The sequence below is a fragment of the Haemaphysalis longicornis genome, unplaced genomic scaffold, assembly GCF_048455015.1.
Source record: "Haemaphysalis longicornis isolate Haplotype H1 unplaced genomic scaffold, Haemaphysalis longicornis Haplotype H1 scaffold_3, whole genome shotgun sequence".
NCBI lineage: Eukaryota > Metazoa > Arthropoda > Arachnida > Ixodida > Ixodidae > Haemaphysalis > Haemaphysalis longicornis.
Window position 1 is genome coordinate 50,530,065 of NW_027526335.1, and position 21,993 is coordinate 50,552,057.

General features: G+C 45.7%; 1 protein-coding gene and 1 long non-coding RNA gene across 4 annotated transcripts in view; one reads left to right on the forward strand and one right to left on the reverse strand.

Moving 5' to 3' along the window:
• The window catches only part of LOC144174441 (cytochrome P450 2A4-like), a 98,772-nt gene extending 82,319 nt beyond the window's left edge, over positions 1-16,453 (forward strand). For 2 of the 3 annotated variants that reach the window (XM_077703161.1, XM_077703162.1), the window contains 4 exons: positions 6,977-7,092; positions 11,617-11,875; positions 14,441-14,631; positions 15,798-16,453. In XM_077703161.1, coding sequence (XP_077559287.1) covers positions 6,977-7,092; positions 11,617-11,875; positions 14,441-14,631; positions 15,798-15,973 — 742 coding nt within the window. In that variant the 3' untranslated portion in view covers positions 15,974-16,453. The remainder of the gene's footprint in view (positions 1-6,976; positions 7,093-11,616; positions 11,876-14,440; positions 14,632-15,797) is intronic. The other variant, XM_077703160.1, reaches the window with a different exon arrangement.
• LOC144174443 (uncharacterized) lies at positions 8,199-21,935 on the reverse strand. Its single transcript, XR_013323473.1, has 3 exons — positions 21,858-21,935; positions 11,613-11,818; positions 8,199-10,896 (listed from the first exon to the last, which is right to left on the reverse strand). It is a non-coding gene; the product is annotated as an uncharacterized LOC144174443 (long non-coding RNA).
• Positions 21,936-21,993: the final 58 nt, after the last annotated feature.

The window sequence follows — 21,993 nt, forward strand, 5'->3', positions numbered from 1 at the left end:
GAAATGCACTGCTATTTCGCGACACATCGGTGGGGGGGAGGGGAGGGGGACGCTGTGTACAAATGGGGATCGGAATCAAGCAATGAACGGTTTAGTAATCCCACACACAAATCTCGCGTTCACTTTCCTTTTGTTTTTCTACTTCAACTAAGAGCTGATCGTACGGCGGGCGCATTTTTGGAAGTATACAGGGTAGGCTGTTCAACAAGCCATGAAAGGTGTCGTTGGAAGAGTGTGGTATGTATTAAATCCCTCTGATTTCAGTTTCTGCTTTATTCTGCAGGCTCCCTGTGCCAGATGACGATATTTCGAACAAGCGCTTAGTCGCGGACGCGGATTATATTCTAAGCCCGTCGGCGCGCTGCTCGCAGAGGATATATGTTGCAGATGAATGTTTGCGGGCGCTCACCTCACGACAAGACGACTCTGTCGTGTGCTGATCCCCGAGTATATTTATGCATTGTCCATCGTACTTTTGTTGAATATTCCCGAAATTAACACAGACTGGCTTGTAAATTGTGGTGTTCAATATCTGAGGTATAATATTGGCTAACGTAACTGGCGTGCTGTCAGGTATGAGTGCTCCGCTTATTACGTAAGCGCACAAAACCGATTTAAATCGTTGTGTATAGCCGTAGCATGAACATATGAGGAACCGGTGGTTACGGAGACACGGCTAGTAAATTCAGGTCTGTGTAACTACAACCGGCTCCATCATACGCCGGTTCCGCGACGCTGGCCTGTGACACACACCTGGCGCTTATACAGACCGAATATACCACACTAAGATCGCGTCAGAAGCATTTAAACTTTCGTAAACACACCTCATTTGCGAACAGAGTGATTGCTCCACATAAACATGGATTTCAAACGTTCGCAAACGGCAAAATCTCAGCCGTAAACGTGCCGCAAAAGCAGCGGCAGCACTGGGGAGCGGGGTGCGGACTCCCGCGGCTGCTTTCGAAACGGGCCGCTAGGGGGATTTCAGTGGCGCCCCTACAGGCCGCGCTCGAGGCGTATACACTTTCTTCTTCTATGCTATTCGCTTCCCTATATTTTCCTGCACCCCCCCCCCTCTCTCTCTTCCGCCCTGCCTTGTATGGAGCTGTACCTTGTGAATGGGTGCAATTGGTTCCGAAGTGCATCCTTTCCTTCCCACTTTCTTTTGAACGAATCAACAACAACGATAAGCGTGCACAGCAGTGCCTGTTGCGTGCTTTATTCCCATTGGCTGTGACGTGTTTCATAACACTCGAAAATGTTCAACTGTAACGTAAGGGAACGAAGGACACTCGAGAGATACACGGACACAGTGCAGACCAACAACTGAAATTTACTGAAGCCTGAACGCTTGTCCCAGTATTTGCAGTATGCCCGAATATTCAGCCAGAAATTAATAGTAAGAAATGTCAGCTTTGCTATTATCTGCTCGAATACAAATACAATAAATTGTTTTGAATGTTAGCATATTTGAAATGTTTCCTTTCTTTACTGTGAAGCTACATAACCTTACCAAAATACAGGCTGCACCGTTTGCACACCCTCTTTAATAAATCTAAATCTATAGAAACTTTTTCTCAGCGTCAGACAAGGTCACACAACCACTTGAAGAGATGGGTGGTATTTGTTGACCCATCATGGCTTTTTCGCGTTTGTACGTTTGTTTTCTTCATTGGGGACTAGAAATGAGGGCAGAAAATCCCGCGAAGAGCATGTTACATTGTTCTTTCACTGGTTCGGGCAGTGTCAGATAAAGGCATGGCCTTCGGCGTGCCATTTGTTAGCGGAAAAAATAACTTCTGGGTCAGAACTGGTTATCGCTAAAGGCCTGAACTGCACATTTTTTTTTTTTTGTTTCAACAAAGAAAGTATGGCTTTTTTTGTTTTGTTTTGTGCGGCGCACTTGGGAACGGATAAGTTCTTGGAATTGCTCATTTCTCTCTCTCCCTTCTTGTCTCTTTTCTTTCATTTCTTTTCTTTTTTTAAGGTTGTCAACTGCAGTGATCTTAATTGCGCAAAAACATTTTCATGTCTGTACGTCTTTACTTTCTCCACACGTATGTATGTCCGAATTGTTGCCTGTATTACTGTCTGTATTCGTGTTATGCGTGTACTATTGTTTTGCCCCACTCCCTTATGTAATACCCCGCAAGGGGCCTTTATAGGCACAATAAATGATGATGGTAGGAAACAGGTTTGATTGATTTATTCTGTGGTTTAACGCACCGACGCTGCACGGGCGATGAGGCGCGCCGTAGTGGAAGGCTCCGGATTAATTTTGACCACTTGGGAATCTTTACCGTGCGCCGAAATCTCGTACAGACGGGCGTTTTCGCTTTTCGGCTCCATCATAAAAGTGGGCGCTATGGCTACAGGTACCCCTATTCATTTATTTAGCCTTTATAACATTCACTCCCGGCTACCACAACTTTGTACGAACCCGCATCATAGCAAAACAAAAAACGGTCGGGGCACACATGCTTTCCACATTCTTATTACTCAGATCAATCTTGCGTATCATCTCTGCGCCCCAACGCCTAACTTGCACTGGCCTACATTTCCATATTTATCGGTCGTGTGTAGAATTCGTCATGCGTGCGGAAAACGATAGCCTCCGCAAGTAACGATATGTATATGCCCCTCATATTTGTATAAGGCGCCCTTACTTTGGCCGTTCATCGCGTACGGACATCACGTACGAATTCGTGGTTCCTTCTGTCACTTTTACTTGTGTTTTCTTTATGCCAAAGTTTCAGTGTTGCCAGCCAACCATGCGTTTCATGCCGCATAAAGTCCACCTAAGACCCTTTATCGGAGGAATAACGGTGTACAAAGCGATGTAACCCGTTTTCGTCGTCCGTAAACAAATTTTACGACGTGCGGCTGCTCAGACAACTCCATAACAGCGGAGAGCTTTATCGCAGCCGTTAGCATAAATACCTGCAGTCTCAGTTTTCATACCATATAAATGAAACAGTTTACTCCGAAGCCGTTCGAGCATTCTCGCCTAATTTGGCGAAACCTGCTGAAATTGGGCTAACAGCTGTCTCCTACGATAAACATATATAATAAATCCTGGCGCGTGTCGTTGCCCTAATTAACTCGGGAGTATGCTGCATGGCAACCTTTGGTTTGTCGCATTGGTTGCGACAGTGCCTCGCCAATGCGCTTGTAAACAATATAGAAACGACCTTCGACATTTTATTCATCGTATAGGGGGTTTAACGCGCCGACGCTACAAAGGCGATGGGGCGCACCGTAGTCGAGGCCTCAAGGTTAATTTTGACCACATGGGGATCTTTATCGTGCGCGGAAACCTCGTACACACGGGCGTTTTCGTTTTTCGCCTCCATGAGAAAAGCGGCCGGCTTGATCGAGAATCGAACCCGAGCCCTTGAGCTCAGCAGCATAAAGCCTTGGCCACTGAGTCACCACGGCGGGTAACCTCCTCCATTTGCCTTATATCTGATTATTATACCCTAATACCCTAATAGGAACTATACCTACCCTAATAGGAACTAAAACTCAGCTTCGCTGGTCATCCCTGTCATCAACGAATCAGCGTAACCATATTTTTGTTCCGGGAATACACAGAGAGAAGCCGAAAAGACCGGAAGAAAACGAAAAAGCTAGAAGCCTGACAGACGCTAATTCCTGAGATATCATCGTGAAAACCGGCGAGGAAAAAGACGTTGACGTAAAAGTAAATACACAGGACGACGACGATGACTGAGAGATCAGTCATGCACGGCTTTTCACATGCGTATAGAGCATAATGAGCAAAAAATGCACAGAATTCCCCACAGAGTAAAACACTGAATACTGAAATACCATATCATGGCAGCACCATACACCAGACATCATTTCAGAGGTGGGGACGGGGGCTGGAAGAATAAAACATGATAAGAAGCAAAAGTAAGGGAGCAAGTAAGTAAGGGAATAAACTTCAAGCGATAGCAAGCGCAAACTTGGGCGCTTTCCCGTACCAAGAAATCAGAGGGAAAAAGAAAAATCAAATATCTAAAACCCAAAATTTTCAAAGTGGACCAGCATACTATGTTTTTCTTTCTCGGTGTTTCTTTTCGTCTTTTTCTCTTCTTGCACATTGTAAAACGCCTGATCCTTCTGGTAAGGGCTGACGGCGCAAACGCACAAGGTTATTTGGTGCATCGCACACGACAGCATAATGATTTTCGCTAGCCTGCATTTCTCGGCGCTTCCACAAGGCCCTAAAGTTCAAACGTTTGTAGGTGGGTGGGGCGCGACCCCTCGGCCCTTCCCCCTGTCAATACCAAAGAATTATGGTAAAAATGAAAATGGAGGATACTCACACTAATGCGTAAGTCTTCAAGGCAGCGAGCGAGAGAGACAGAAAAAAAAATTACACTATCTTCCCGTAGGGGAACCCTGAGTAGTATGCGAAGCAGCCATGGGGTCGACTGAAGCTCCCATTAGTTTTCAGTTCGTCCTTTCCGTTGACGTTCAGCTTCGCGTGCCTTCGTTGTATCAGTTGCTTCTTGACGTAGTTTAAATGAATGAAGGACATAAGGCGCGTTCGTACCACATGCTCCCGTCTCGGTTTGTAGCGCAGTGGGAAGAGCGCCACGTACCTCCCGTTGCGGCCACAGAGTCGTGGGATCAAAACCGGGCGCCGCCTATTTCTTTTTATAGTGGACTGCGCTGACGTCAGCGCAAACACTGACGGGCTGTAGAGACGCACATGCGCAGTAGAGTTCGGATGGCGGACAACGAGGGAGGGAGGGACACAGCCCCGAGCATGAAATGCTTCGCATCTAAAACATCTTTAATTTCGAGCTTAGTGGCGAAGCTGTACGCAATCTTCACGGCCATCGCGAATATTTTAGTCCCCGATTGCAGTCGATTTGCTCCTTCTGCGCTGCCGCAACGAGCTTTACTCCCTCTTTGTTGCAAACGTATGAGCGTCCTTCTTCATTTTTGGAAGTGGCAATCATTGGACATCCCCTTGGACGGCCGTATGCTATGCCTTTCTCGTTCCAAGCAAGTGTTGCCACGATTACGGCGAACAATGGAGTCTTTTTTTTTTGCAAGCCTTGGCTAATCTCCTAAAGTCGGTATGCTTGGCTTGACAAACATGCCCCGGGGACGCTAGGCCGTCGTCGCGAGGCGCGCACACGTGAGTGCTCGGCGTTTTCTTGGTTTTTTTTAACTCTCGGGCTGTCGCCGCAATCTTTCCCAATCTCCCTAAGTGAGTATGATTGGCTTGAAAAACTCGCGCAGGGGACGCTCGGCGGTCGTCGCGAGCGCACGCACCCACGAACGTTCGGCATTTTTTTAGGTTTTGCAAACTCCCGGGCGGTCGCCGCGAAGCCCGCACACACGTTTGCGCGCACGGCAATTTCTTGGTATTTTTAACTACGGACACGAAAAATTACGATTTGCTAAACTTCTTCGCTGTTAAAACGACAATTAGTTACGTACGTTAACTAAAATATGTAGCAGAACAAAAAGCAGAACAGTATGTTGCCCACCCTTGTCCACAGACGTGTGATTCGAGAGGTCAAATGAACTTTAGGTCTTCTTGGTTAAGTATTGTTTTAAGATTTTCTGGCCTTGCTAAGAGGACATCCATGAGAGACGAACTTCATTGAAACTTCTGTGAACTTCCCAGTTTACATGCGGTGAAGTGTGACTGATTCGATTGCCTGGTCACTTACAATGGCGTCTATGAAAAAACAAAGCGCACTATGAGCGAAATTGCGGATAACGTAAAACTCCTTGCTCCTCGTACGAAAGTTAAAGTAGTAAGTGCGGGCATCTCGTATTAGACGGCGTTTTGAGAACACAGGACTTGTTCATAGGTACAGAACTCCAGAACTGCTGTTCTCTAGTCCACTAGCAACGGATTTCAGTTCCCAAACGATGCGTTCTGTATTAATTTCCCGAACGTGAGCTGTGTATTTTACATTTGGGCAAGTATACTTCTTCCTAGTACAACAAAATAAATAAGGATATCAGAACGGTCCGCATGCGTCAGTTATGACAAAACCTTGTTGTCAAGGGTGGCATCCGCGGTGTTGCCATTCGGGGAGTAGCCCTAGAAGCGTGACACACTAATGCACCACTGTGCATGTGCAAGATAGAGCTTCCCTGGATTGTCGGTAAGCTGCTATGCTATGATCAAATGACACGCGCACCAGTTTTTTCGAAGTCATGAACTTAGCATTGCGCGCTTTATGCTGTGGGTGGAGCAGCGTGTTGGGCGTCCAAAGCCGTTAATATCAACGTTCTGCCTTGGTGCAGAGCACTTTAGGGCCGGGCCTTCTCATCGTAGCTCGCTCGCTGGACCGAAGTAGAGCCGGCGTTCCGTCGTAGCGCCTGTCGTCGCGGCGTAACCCAGAGGCTTCGAAAGCCAAGCAGTTTATATAGTCATAAGCGTACGAAACTGGTGAACCGCTGGCGCTTGTCATACATCTCACCTTTGGGGCAAAAAATTCAGTAGGCACACTTAGTCTGTATTAAATGCTGTCAAAGAAAACTATAGGTACCTTTGGGGCAAAATATGCGCAATTAACCGGCAGCCCCCGCATTCATCTAGTTAGGAAAGCTCGTTGGGTTGGTTTTTACGATAGCAAGCAAAAAAAAAAAGTGGCAGTGAAACGCCGCCACGTACGGGAGGAAAAGCAAACACAAAAAGAGCCGAACTCCCGCTGGTGCAGTTTGAGATTTGAGAAATTTGAGAAAGGCGAGAAATTTGATTTGCATGGGGCGGCAGCAGTGTGCGGATTGCGGCGCTACAGCCCTTTATGATGAATTACTGCTCCGCTCTTCCGACAGCTTTCACATTGAGTGGAACGGCTTTAATTTCTTCTTGGGGCCATTCTTGATAGAAGATTTCCGCCTATGTACCATCAACGGCCTCGTATTCTTTCAATTCGTTGCATGCGTGCGAAGCCCCAGTTTTGTGACCGTGCATCTCTGTGGCATTCCGTTGCAGGGGACAAGTCGAGGAGCACAAGAAAACCATGGATGAGCATTTCAACCGCGACTTCATCGACGGATACCTAAAGAAGATCAAAGAGCACGAAAATGATCCCGCTTCAAACTTCTTGCGTAAGCACAATGTTTATAGTCAGTGTCAGTGCTTGAATTCATGTCTCACAACGTTTTTATAACTGCCTCGGTTCCCATTAAATGAAGCGCTTATGCATAATGTATAAAAACCACCCACAAACGACTGTTATATTGCATAGATTATCCTACTACAAATTCAAATTTGAATACTTCTTTTGCGTGCCGAAGCTACACGTGGGCTAAGAGGCGTTTCAGTTAGACCATCTGACGATCTGTAAGAAGCGCCAAGGGAGAGTATTTACATGCCCAATTTAGATTTGGCGTTTTTCCGTTGTCTCCACTTGGTGTGCGAAACTAGCTGATCTTATGCGTGGGCATCGTTTTTTTTTTTTACATGGCCTCTGTTTATTCTGCAGGTAAGAGCCCAGCTCCCCTGTTAAAAAAGGTGTGACAAAGAAAATGCACATAACTTAAGCTTTCTGCAAAGTAAGGCCTCGTACGAAGAAAATGGAGGCTTACGACGAATTAAGCGAATCGTAATAAGCACAATATCTTCTCGGGAACTGGATGAACGTGCCCCACATTACAGATATCTGCATATCCTTCAAGCAAGAGGACTAGCGCTTATCAGTGCCAAAGGAGCCATGAAGCGCCTGTGGCGCCTCTGTGCATATGGCTGTCAGAATGTCTCGCTACACAGTCATAAATAAGTACAAAAGATTCCTGCTGGGAATTTTTCTCGATCTCAACTAGAACAAGTATTCCACTTTTTGTTCGTTTGAACGAAAACTGCCGTAACCAAGCACATGGTGTAATTTTTAAACTTTGCTGCTTACTACCATGCACATTTCAAGAATTGGTGATTGCTATGCTTGAATACACAATAATAACTTATTCCGTCTTCGCAAATTTCTGTAAAAAAATAATAAATTGACGGCAGTAGCTTTGCCGAAATTCAACTTGCTCCTGCACACAACTTTTTGTTTTCATATCCCCTCGATCCACGTTTTGTCCATCGCTAAACAGATTGATGGTTGGGCGAACTCCTGCGAACTACGCAAAATGAGATCGGTAACGCTTTTCGTCGGGCAGTTCAAAACAGCGCCGCGTGTAAACAGCCCCAAATGCCACGTGACGATGCAGACGAACCATACAGAAATTTGCTAAAACAGTGCAATCTCAAAAAACGGAACACGAAGGGAACAGGAACACCTGTTCATAAGTAGCCCTACACAGTGAGAGTAGGCACACTTGGTCTGTGTTAAAAGCTGTCAAAGATGCTGTTTCCACCATGCTCGTTGCTTCAGCATCTTGTTTGAGTTACATTTTTCAGTTTCTATTTGCCGCGCTTACACTGTGTACTTTCAACCAGCACCAACACGCGCGTAGAAAGCAACAATATGCTGCCACAAATGGGCTTTTCTTCTCAGGGCATCGTTGGCAGATGGATTGCCTTCACAGCGTAAACACATTCCAGAGCAGACGTGTGTTACACGCTGCGTAGAAGAGAAAAACAGAAACTTTTCGGCCGTGCCCAAAATTGATGGGAGCTAAAAAGTGTTTTAGTAGCTTCCAAAACAAAATCACTCTTCAAAAGCCCCGTCGACGCCGAGGATTGCAGTTGTAAGAAAAAAAAGAGCCCCGAGGCGCCAACATTCCAAACATACATTCCTTGTTGAGGGCGCACTGCCTTTCTTCGTCATTGCCCCGGTATATTCGTGTTATCTTGTCTGTGTCAGTGCTGCGATTATGTGTATTTTTATACAAGAACCTTTAGCTGCAATGCCGTGGCCTTCATGTCCTTGCGCTTTCGGTCCCGCCTTGCAGTCCGCACGGTTTTTCTCGGCTGTCGAAAAGACCCAGGCTCTCAACGGTTTTGCTAGCTAAGAGCAGATCTAAATGCATGCATGTATGAATGTATGTATGTATGTAAGCATGAATGCATGTGTGTATGTATGAATGCATCCATATATGTGTGTTGTACCTGAGTATTCACTTATATGTGTGTAAGCTGCAGATGTCTGGCACGGTCGCACCCAACCACCGGATAAACACTGCTACAAGAGGGTACCAGTGGCGATCGGTAATAGGTGTATGTCAAAAGTGATGTACTGTGAAGGTTTACTCGAGGCACCTCTTGGAGCTTTCATAGTGAAATTTCTTTGCTCTCTCTCGCTCTTCCCACACCGTACCTCGTGGCAAATTTTCTTCATCAGAACAGCATCTGGCAGCCTTGGTGTAGTACTCTGCCATAACAAGAACTTTCATCGCTTGTCTAGGAATCTATGGGAGAGACCTCCGTCCTGCAGTGGGGCACAGGCTCCTGGTGATGCCCAATCTGGAATATCTGAGAGCTCCAGATATCGCTGAAAAGACACCATGGGCCAGGTCTACAGTTATTAACAAAAAGTAAAAAGTTAATCAGCACAGCCTGGGTATGGGTGTGCCTTGTCTGAGTGTGCGCACCTCATAGTCAAACATCTCTAAAAACCGGAACCCTCTGTACCATGCTACGCAGTACTGTGTGAAAACATCAAAGGAAAAATGCGCACTTGTAATATTTATTGGCCGTATTTCCGAAAATTCGTAGCCCGTAGACGCCGCACGTAAGAGCTGCGCGTAGCTCAGCCCCTAAGCACGGTCTGCCGCGATTGGTAAGTCAACGGGCTAATGCCACAGGTACGCGACACCAAATGCATCTGCTAACCGCGCAGCCAGTAAAAACAACCCGAAAGCGCGGCATGAATGCGTGCCAGTAAGAGCTCTGTAATGGCTACTTCGGGCTGTTGGCGGACTACTTTCTGCCACCCGCCGTAACAGCCAGTATGGGCGCCACCGGTAAGAGCTGCGAGTAGAAAGGGGAGCCTGGGCGACCTTTCGGGTTATGTCTGCGCGGAGTAGCGATAGCCAAAAACACTTTTAGCTAGTGGCTGAAAGATTTGTCCTAGTAACGCCAGAAAATGAAAATTTGTGAACGTAAGCATCCTTCACAACAAACCAATTTTGCCATTGCAGTGTAATATTCTGCCCTGAAAACACAGATCGCTTGTCTTTGACATTTGTATTTCTCAAACACAGCATCAAGCTGCGCGGGCGTTGTACTCTGCAGCAGCGAGAATATTTCCCTGTCTTTGACATTGGTGAAAGAGGTTGTGAAGGAAACGTATTTAATTATTTACGAGTCATGAAGAAGGCCGTTTAAATATCCGTGTGCCATGGACGTCAGATTTTCGATCAACATAGCTAACGAATCAAATGTTTAGAGCTTCCTACGCCCCACAACCACTTTACCTATTAGGCTGCCTGAATTTGAGAACTACAGCTCTTCGCAGAAATCCTGTGGTCCTTCAACGCGTGCGGAAATTTCATGCGCATTGAATCATGCATATTGCATCATGTTTGCATTTCACCTTCCATGAAGAATGAAATAGCCGTGGTCAGGAATTGAACATATTGCCTGTACAGTCGTATGGTTTCATAGGTACGTATACAATAAGAATATACAGCACAAGCTGTAACGAAGTAGCGCGACCGAATGATGTTGTCCTCGATAATGATGCTGATATTAAAGTGCTGCGCACAGCCGAGAAACCGTCTAAGGATGGTACATGATAGTCGACGGGCGCAACTGCGCATGTGCGGAAACGTTTCAGAATATATAAGAAAAACTAATTATTCACCTTCAAATACATTGCTGCAACCTTTCCATGGCAGTGATGCACCACTGATGTTTACGTTGCACACGTAGGCATCGCTAGTCGGAAATCGAATCCTGCTGGCCTCTTCCGCTTCCGGGGTCATCCACAAGTGTAGACTTTGCAGTATAAAGTGACAATTGGTGAACTAAATAACATGAAAGAATAATGCAAAGTCTCTGCTTTAGAACAGGTTTGAATCATAATATGGTACATCCGTCGTCCCGCGTGCACTCAATCCCAGAAGGAAGAGCAAGCAAGGCAAATGACTGTAAATGCGCCTATGTGGTATTTTCAGTAATTAAAAAACAACCTTTTGAAACCCTAAGGTCGGCATGAGACAGTTCTTCACGAACCGGCAGCAGATGCGCGTTATCTGTCTTGTTTATCTGGCGGAACAGCAGCATATATAGTTATGTCTGCATCATACGTAGACAACCTTTGACAATCTGACGTGCCACAACATTCTGTAAGAAATATGGATCTTTCCTCGTGAGCGGTGTTATGTCAGCGACCTGGCCATAGTGTCATATCTCGAACTTGTTTATGAGAGAAACAACAGCCCCAAGCTTGAATCATCATACGCCGCTACGACCAATTCCTATTCAAGCAAGGCTTCATTTCGCTTCAAGCCGATGGAGGTAGGGTTTAACACCTTGTGTTCTGCGAGCTAATGTTCGTCGCCATCCAGGTGTTCCCAGGACATGGTCGTAACGGTGACGCCGTTATGATCACGCTTACGTAGGGAAAATGCACAAACGTTGCTAATTTTAAGGTTTTGGGGAGCCAGATGAACAGAGCACACGAGGTTAGCTAAAGCCATAGAGATAGAAAGACATAATGCAATCGTACACTTCATCTTACACAGCACGGTTTCTCATGGGCAACGTGCTGAGCTTCTTCATCGCCGGCTCGAACTCGGTGGCCGTGACGATCCACTGGCACATGCTGAACTTCGCCAACAACGCGGACACGCTTCAGGCTCGAGTGCAGCAGGAGATCGACGAGGTAGTGGGCCGCGAGCGACAGCCCACATGGGAGGACCGCAACAAGATGCCCTTCACGATGGCCTGCATATGGGAGATGTACCGTTGGAAGACCGTCTCGACGATCGGCGTGCCCAGGGGGTGAGTTGTCACGCGCAATTGTTAGGCTAGGCTTTCTAGGCCGTCGCAAGTGTGCCAGAGGCACAGTAATTATCGCCATGAGGGACACCTGTCCACTTAACTTTGACCACCCTGTATTTCATTTTGCCACTCATAGTCAAATCATTGCACTTTACACCTGCTGCCAGCGGAAATCCGCTCTTCGTCCGAGGTTTGAATGCGACACTTTGTGAGCAGTGGCACGACGTCTCAGACACCTCCCCCCCTCACTTTAGCATGTTCACTGCTAGGGACTTGTGGAGTGGTTCCTGTCTAGACACCATAGCACTGGTCCATAACCCTCGCTAAATTTCTCTCCTCGTAAGAGTGCAGTCCTAGCTTTGCAAGGTACGCCAAATTTATATTGCCGATCAAGGGACCATTGTGTAATACTATAAGTGCAGCCATCAGAGGTCGCTCGGGCTCCATTCTTCTGCTTGCGCTATGTGTTCAATTCCTTGGCATTTCTGGCCTCTTCCGCTTTCCCTTTGTCAAGGCACAAGCGTGCGCATTTACCTGGAACGGCACATCCCTTCTCTTGCCAGCGCAGCTCGTCGCCGTTCGGTTCAAAGCTTTTTGAAGTGGCCGGAACGTCCATTAGGCTTTACTGCGCCTCACCAAAGCGCGCAATATCCGCCGGTCTGGCCTTCTCTAATGAGATCGGCGCAAGTGCTCTCCCTCAACTCCTCTGTTCACCACATACCCCATTTCCCTTAATAAAGAACATTCTACTGAGGTCAGAGGAGCGTCGGTATGCCGTGCAGCACTCGTAAATATGGAGATGCAACATCGGTGAGCCAATTCGCGCCCTTGTTTTAAGTTTAGATGCCCATTCTATCCCCATGTCAGATTCTTTCGCACTACGCCAAGCGGCGTCAGGAGTAAGAAACGGCGAAACATTGTTTTATATTTTAAGTGGTCTTGAAGTCTGAAAACACGCGTGCTTGCATCAGTATAGTAAGAGGCCGAAATGCCACTACACAGCCCTGTATGTTATAGGTGGGAACTGTTTCATAATAAGAAAAAGAAGGGTAAAATGTTCTTTTTTTTTCAGTGTAAGTTTGTCTGTGGTGTCAGTATCCATAGGTTCCGTCTCTACCGCCAAATTCCTGCGCTGCGCTGAACTGACGAGCAATGGTGTAAAGTTAGGTCACTTGGGATCTCAATATCACCGACGTCACTTGAAGTTGTGCCGTCACGGCTATTACATAAAGTCTGCAGCTACATAATGTTTTTAATATCTGTAATGTACAACAGGGAACCGTTCGCCTTTGCGACGTCCACGCTATTGCCTTGAAACGACCCGCTTATCTGCTCTACCTAGCGCCCGCGTGAAAAACAGGCGCGCGGGAAAAATAGGATACTAAAGGCCTGAAAAGAAATGTGTTTGATGCTCTTTTATAGCAAACACACTAGCGCTAAATTGAACAAAGATGAGACAAACACGTTTACACTGCAGGCAAAGGAAGCATGCATTGCCAACTGTTTTTAATCATGCAAGATGCGCTTGCTCAGCGGTATTTCCGCACACCACAGTACTGTTCAGATCAGCAGTACGAAAGCATTTCACGTAAGTAAAATGATTCCATTAGAACACAATCTATTCAATTGTCAGCAGCTGAGTTAGCCTTGCAATATACAGGCTAGTGGGCTCTCCAGGAGGTACGTTATTTAGCCTTGGGGATTTAGTGTTCTTTAGAAAAATATATTCCCGCAGCCACCTGCTTGATTTTGCATGCTTCTACACATCGAGGTTTTCTTCTAAAAATGATGGGCATGCCCGGTTTATGAGTCTGCAGTTGAAATTCATTGGTCCCGTCTGCCTCTTGCTTAGCACCGCAATGTTTGCCACGAGAGCTTCATAAACAGTTCGGATGTTTTCACCTTTTCTCCCTTTCAAACTCATGGACTTCTATGAGAAAAGGAATTGTTGTCGTGAAAACTATTACAAGTTACTTAATACACTTTTAATCGAGTTTAGTTACTCAGAATACCCTGTGACCTGTCTTTGTAGTACCTCATTAAATGTCCTGGGAAATTAGCAATCGCAATCGTAACGCGACTGACGTAATGACACTGATTTTTGCGCAGTTGCAGGGACCGCTTTGAGAACAGGAACGTACGACGAGTTTTCAGGCGATTCTTTTGAAATAAACTGATGTCACGCTTGTTTCAGAGGAAAAAACTATAACCCTGTCTAGTTTTGCTACTTCTGTTATTACACTGGCATAAAAAGAGAATTTTGAAAATATGGTAATTTACATTCTGTATACAGGACACCCAGAAAACCATGGAAATTCATGCATTACAAATCGTTCACAATTTTGACCATTCTTAGCTGTTACGCCAAAACCCGCAGTGCACAAATCAAATGCGGTGCAACACGTTTTCACGGTTTCAGCATGTTTGGCGCTAAGTAACAGCAATTCTGCGGCTGCGACAGATGTAAACAGCCGGCATAGGCCGAGTTGTTCCCCCTCTTTACTGTCCCTTGAACAACTGTTTTCACGAGAGATTGACGAAACGTTCTTGCATTAATAATTGCAGAGCTGGCGAGGATACCGTTATCGACGACTACTACATTCCTAAAGGGACCGTGATCAACTCGAACGTCTGGGCAGTGCACAACGATCCGACTCTATGGGAGGAGCCATCGAAGTTTGATCCGACTCGGTTCATGAATAAAGACGGAACGCTCATCCAGCCCAAGCCCGAGTACCTGATTCCTTTCTCCATCGGTGAGACGACACTTAAATTCTATAAAATGTGGCTCAGTATACCGTACGCCGGATAGCCTAGCGAAAGCCCTCGTATATAAGCAAGAAAATAATTTATTTGGTTTTACCTCACATTTTGTAGTAATTGCTCCGTTAATTCGCCTATTCAAGGAATCGGTAAGTGTCCAGGATGCTGACAGACGTGGTCGTTGTTCTTACTTACACCTATAAATTTTCCTTCTGAAGAAATTCAAACAAAAGTCCGCGAATGTCAGGCGACTTTACCACAAAATGTCTTTAGGAGCCTGAATGGGTTCTCTGATTTATAATGACTTCATAACTCACAAACCACTTGACAAGACATCACGCAGTAGTCTTTACCATTTACTATAATCTCTGAAGCACATCTGTAACGGTGATTCTGTCATGTGTTAGGGAACAACTAGACATCTAAGCTATGCATTACACCCCGCTCTTCGAGATTTCAAGCACCAATCTCACCATCCAATGATGCTCAACAAAAAGATAAACTCGTTATTACAGAGAAAGACAGCAACCATTTAGCCTCACCTTATCCCAATCTGGTCATGAATTTCAAAACTGGTGACGAAAAGTGTCCATAATAACCAAGCTCTACGCTTGCTTAACAATCATAGGCGTTCAATTTAAAAAAAATAACGTCATATAGGTTTGGAAATGACAGTTTATCAAAGGAAAGCATGAAACGTAAACAAGTTATGTCAATGCAGTATAGGTATTCTCCCACCAGAAAAACGGCGTATAAACGTTGGCCTGTTCTTGTGAAGTACAAGGACGGGGAACGAGAAGTTCTGCACACCATTCTCCCTTGTGTAGTCTAGCAGTGAGTTCCTCTCTAACCAAGGAATGTGACGAGACCTTCAGAAACTTTCATTGTTGTACTCTCTATATGAGTGGGTCAGGTAATTTTAAGACCCCCCAGTAGCATAGCAAAGCGAATATGACTAGCCCAGTACAGAACAGCGGATTTTGCCCGAAATGTTTCTTCAAAAGACACGTTCGTTCATAAAACCATAAACGTTCATTCCTATTGGAAGGCCAATGTTGTTTCTTAGGTCCAGAACCTATATTTAGAACCTATATCTAAAAGCCAAAAAATGCATCCCAATTATTTTGACCCCTCTATATTGTTCTTTCATGTTTTCTAGGAAAACGCATGTGCCCCGGCGAGATTTTGGCCTCCGTTGAGATCTTCCTGTACATCACGTGCCTCCTTCAGAAGTACCGTATTCTGCCTGAAGAAGGCAAGATCCATGACCTCAATGACATCGACATTCCCCTCGTGGCCCTCACTCACCACAAGCTCACGTTCACGCCGCGATGACCAGCTCCTAATAGTTTGTACATGCAGTACACACCTTTATAAAATTCTTGTAGGTGTAAAATAGGTGAATTATCTTTCTATTCGAACATTTTGTCTGACCTGCTCGGGGAGGTTGTGTAGGCATTCAAATACGGACACAACAAAATGTCATGTCCTATCTCCTTGAAGTACGCCTCATGATGCAGTATTTTCGGTAAGTATAAAAAAACACGTTCATTAATGTTGAAGTAAAAAACCCAGAAGACTATTTACGTTTCTGAATGTTTTATTGACAAATGCCAACCAGCAAATACTGTGTTGTGAAGGTTAATTAAGAGGTACGCAATATTACAACACAATGCATTCCGCGAATAAGCCCGTGCAGACTAAAAATATATCCTTCGGAATAAATGTAGGCACGCAGCGCCAGATATCATTTATCTACAACTTGGAGCTCAATGTTTTACCACACAAACCTCCCCTTTTGTATCATTTTTGTGCACAAACGATATTATTCTGTTGTAATATTTCAATAGCATCAGCAACAGGCGCCTATTAAAAATTGAAAAAAATTATAGAACTTTTACAGTCATATCTTTTTCCACAGTTTTAGTACATTTCGTGTACCTCTGTCCACACGAGTGTGTGTACGGTGTGCGTTTGTGTCAGAGTATACGCATGCACAGTCATACTAAAATGAATGGTACAAGCCGGTAGGGTGTAGTGGCAGGCTCACAGGAGGCGTGGGCTGTTTTTAAGCGCATACCGGAAACAAACTACAGCGGCAGTATTGAGTCGGTGTTTTCGCAAAGCATTCACAAGCGTGCATGTAAAAGTAATGCTAAATGTTGCCCCGTTATCCCGCGCTTATTCATTTTCTGAACTTACTTTGTTTCCGAAGTAGTAATGCCAAAATATCGCATCCTCGACTAACTTAACTTCAACAAAACTCATCATTAACCCTGTATGGGAAGTTTTAATCGACAAAAAGCACAATTGAATGAATGAATGAATGAATGAATGAATGAATGAATCAATGAATGAATGAATGAATGAATGAATGAATGAATTTTTCGGTGGAAGGAGCCAAGATGGCATGTCGCGAAAAAAACGAAGGGGTTAGTCACGAGATTTATGGGAAATGGCCAAAGGGGAGTAAGTTTCTGCGAAGTAAAATTTGACACGCAACTGAACTGCAGCCGTACAGCTACAGATGAAACCTATACAGCTTTCTCAGAAACTTCGCAGTGGAAGAACAATTCATCCTGGTCCAGCACTTGCAACGCCTCTGGTCAATGACATGCACAAAAACTTACGCCCTGGTGCCTTGCTTCTGCTTCGTCACATCCGGGTCGTATGCTTTCAGCCTATCAGGACTTTCAGCGAACTTGAAATATACAAAGTAAAAATTCACACCCGTAAGCACTTTTTATGATGTAGCAAATGTGAAATCTTTAGTGTGTAGTTGAGTGTCCATGTGCATTCTGCGCAAAGTGGAGTAGAAGGGAAGGAAGCACCCGCAGTAAGTGCGACACAGCGCCCTGTCTCTCTGGTGACTGGGGCGCCTCTGGGTGAGGCCGGGCTGCAGGTGCCTTTTTTATTTCCAAGGCACACGCTATGAAACGCGCTGCAGCAAACGGGTGTTCTCCTCGTATTTTGTTTATGAGGCACGCGTATTAGTAGCGTCAAATCCTATTGGAAATTAGGCCTATCGCTTCACAGATTGCGTCGTTTTTTCGCTAATCCAACACCTAAGGCTTTCGAATTAAAATAGGTCAGTGCCGCTGCGTCAGGAACAGCCCCTCATGTGGTCACATGCTCAGAAGAACCACCACCGCGGCTAGCCGTGGCTCCGTCGGCGCGCCTTTCTGACAGCCCGTTGCATAAATGGGAGTTTCGTATAATAATTATCATCTGTTACAGAGTGTATCAATCACTCTCGTGTAAGCGGAATAAAAGAGCACTAGGTTCCGTGCGTAAAAAATATTTAACGCTAGTTTCAAAGCGAAACCTCATATGCCTTATTGGAAGGTGAAATTGAATTATCTCGCCGTCGACCTGCATGGTACAAAAACCCAAGGAAGGGCAGGAGCGAAACAAAGCAGCCCAGCCGTGTATGACAGGCCTTTAATGAATATCACAGTTTAGCATGATCAGTGATTAGCGTGAATAAATATCAGTGATTGACAGCACTGCTTAGTAAGCTGGATGACGTTGGATTAAGATTGACTAATGATTGTTGGTAGTGATGATTAGTAAGGTGGGATCAAAGGGGCGTTAAGATGAATTGGAGTCAATTATGGTTGATTAAGGTCAAAATTAAGGTAGAATCAGATTCATTCAGATGGGTAAAGACGAATTAGATGGAGTAAGGAAGGCAAAATTGCGTTGCTCCTTTTTCGCCGGGTGGACCAGTATGTAAAAGGTACCCGTCGCAATTGTACGTCAGGCGTTCGCCTTCAAAACGCGTAGGTGGTCCCAAGTGTCACGAGAAATGTTTCTTGTTGCACGTTTAGCGGTAGCTGCGCTTGCCATTAGTGTCACTTTTCTGGACGCAAATGTCGGGTGAACGCAGCGCCCCCTACAACAGCTTGCCCCCCCGGCACTCAATATTTTCACGGCTGGCACAAATTAATCCACAAATCTCGCAAAGAAAAGCCTTGCATAACACCTACTAGGGAGTAGCGCTTTATTAAACCTCCAGCAAAACTTCTCGGTGCTGTCAGATGAGTGGCACCCCCTTCGTGTACATCGGCATCGCTTCGTGCGTGGAATTCGACCAGTTGCAGAAGCGGGTATTGTCCTCTACATTGCTGCCTTCTCTGAATGCAATTGAAAGAGGAGGGGGTAAGGGAGGGCTAATTGGGACAATGGGCTGTAGAACCCTGAACGCCTAGTAGGCGCTACGCAGGGAATTCCGCAAGGAATTCGTCGACATCTCACGGAGTATGCACGGCTGCATCTACAGCTGCTATCAACTCGACAGATGCGAGAGGCTTGGTCTCCAGCTGGCAGCCGGATGGTACGGCTGCGTGCCTGCGGCGTGTGTAGGTGTAGTTATGCTTACGTGCGTGCCTTACAAAGGTAAAACATGTGGGTAGCAAATCATCGGAGAAGCGTAAGAGCCAAGCAGTTCGTTTTTATTACCCACCACGTAATTACTTCCGCTATAGTTGTTGCAATCATTTTTTTACTTATTTGTTTTACCTTTCCAGACGTTCTCTTCCATAGCGTCATTGACATCTTTGTTGTGAAATCTTAACTTGCTGTTTTTTTGTGTGTGTTTGACGGACATTCGGTTTCTTTGCGGAGCGAATTCTCTAGCGTGGTTTGCAGAACTAGTTTGAGCATGTAAGCACTAAAAAACAATAGATAGCTGGTGTCGGTGTGGTTTAGCGCTGCACCACACACTGCGTCCACTCACATTTTACGGATGTAAACACACCACAAAATACCATGATTAGGGCCTCAGACACCTGGGTATTTGGTAAAAAATTTCTCTAAAACTAAGGTTATTCGCAACTACAATCAACCTTGGTTTACCACCCCGCCCAACCCCCCCATCCATCCTCCAGGGCCGGTGCCTTCACAAAGATGCTCCGATATTAAAGATGTTCTCTCTCTCTCTCTCTCTCTCTCTCTCTCTCTCTCTCTCTCTCTCTCTCTCCCCCCGCTAGCATGAGGCAGCGCTCAGCAGCTTGACAGCCCGCCTGTTTTTCTACTTGCAAGCGAAGATACGAGGACCAGAGACATTGCAGAAGCATCTTGATACACGAGAATGCTAACTCATGCATGAGTTTCCCGTCTGTCTGTCTGTCTGTCTGTCTGTCTGTCTGTCTGTCTGTCTGTCTATCTGTCTGTCTGTCTGTCTGTCTGGTTTATAATGTCGTGGCATTTCTCAAACTGAACCTAACTTAAGTGGTTGTTACGCTGTGCTCTTCAAGGAAACACCCTTACATTGACAGTACTGAGAAAATACGGCGTCGGCTCGTTAGCGCTCTCGACGGGACTCCGATTGATTCAGTAGGCTGAAATGACAGCATACCCACCAGAATGCTCATTATGTTTCTACGAACGCGAATATGCGCCCATCAGACGTCCACATTGACTTTCGGGGTGACTGGATGCTAACCGCACAGACAGGGACCTACGTTTGTCAGAGTCTCGCGTTATAGAACCCTCGCGCTACAAGGACCCAGGTAGCCTCTGGAGCTTTTGGTTTCCGGCAGCATGAATCCATGGAACCATGACCATATCAGCTTCATTTAAACAGTACTACCCGGGGTGATGTACCAGGTCTACCTTTGCACTTTTAAAATTCAGCCTATTAACCATTTTAGAACACATTGTCACGCTTGCAACAGCGTAGGAGAAATAAAAACGACGAGGATGAGGGTGTTTAACAGGTTGTTCCCGAATTACTGCATCTCACTTCACGTCTCGTAAAAACGCGAAGACATATGTTTACTTGCAGCTATACCGGCTCATCACGACTGCGTTGGTCTAGGATATGCATACTGTGCATACAGCCACTGGGGAGAAAATTCCCATTTCTCGGTTCAGAAAGTCCCTATTTTTAGCCTATTTTCCGCAGGTGACTTAACCATTCCCTGCAAAATTCCCTGCGTTCTCTTTCTTCAGCTGGCAGACCTTTACGTGGATTCCAGTTTGGTTTTCCTCGTTAGCCAGCGCCACCTATGCCTACTTTACGTAGCCTTCCGGACGCAGACGCCGTTCAGAGAATCAGAGTTTCAGCATGAGCTAAATTCCGCGACATATGCCGCTCAGCAGCACTTGACTATGCATTTCATGTTTTGTACCAAACAGCATGCCTACTTTGCATGCTAAAGTTTTAAGTTCGAACAGCCCGTATGAAAAAGAACAACACATTGTAGGGTAATCAAAGCAATTATTGCTCACCGCCGGGACAGCAGGCGCCATAGCTTGTTGACATCTAGCACGGGTACTAAGGCACACCCGAAATGCTTTTTGGTATATTGCGCAGGAATACATGTGAACAGGGCGGCGTATAGCAGCGGAAGCTAATGTGTTTATTCCTCCGCCGGCTATGTGGAACGCCGCTCAGCTTGTGGAACGCCGCCGCCGTGTTCCACAAACTCAGCTCGTCGCAACGCACGCGTCTGGCGTACACGCCACGCAGCAGGACCAGTTTGGTCGCGCTTTTGTCGAAGAGACCCGCAACCAAGACTTCGCTCACCAAGCACACCCACACGACTGCTGCCGACCCGCAAATCATGCTCCTATCGCTCTACCGCACTGTGACTTCACCAAACGATTCGCTGACAACCCGTTCGGTTTCGTTCGCACGGTTTGCGAGCGCCTGGGGTTTCAATCGGATTTACGCAATCCTCCGGCGCGCGTAATCCAGGGTCTAATGTTGATGCGCCTAACATTGCCATATCGACTAAATATAAATAGCGATGTGCAAGTTCATATCGATGCACAATAAACATTCAAAGGCACCTGTGTAGGCACATTTCACTTTTTTGTTTACCGATTCCTATGACAGAAGGATCAACCACAATTTTCTCATTTATCCCAACTACACATATATGAGATTTTAGTGCACACAACACTTTTAGAGTTTTAAGCAATTCACTTCAAAGAGTAATTAACTTTTAATTAGCCGCTTATAGATATCCAACGCTAGCATTGCTCATGCTCTAACTGTATCTCGGGGTATTATTGGTACTACCAGAGTATAAAAAGCTGAAAATTTAAATCTTAAGTTGCCAGTGTATCGTTGCGGAAGTAACCACGTTGGGTGTGTACGTGGTGCCGTAATATCACAGCAGCAACTCTCAAGGTGCAAAAGCCAAATATTGCATAGTTTCTGTTTCTTCTCCGCAGACCATGCATACCCCATCATTCTGTGAATACTTACCCACAAAGCTCGAGCGCCACCTAGTGATGTGGTAAGGAACGGCGCGTCCGACCAATACCATAGCAAGAGCAGCCGTGCCTGAGAGAAAGTAATAAAAAGGCCTTGCTTTTAAAAGTTACAGAACTACCTAAAACGT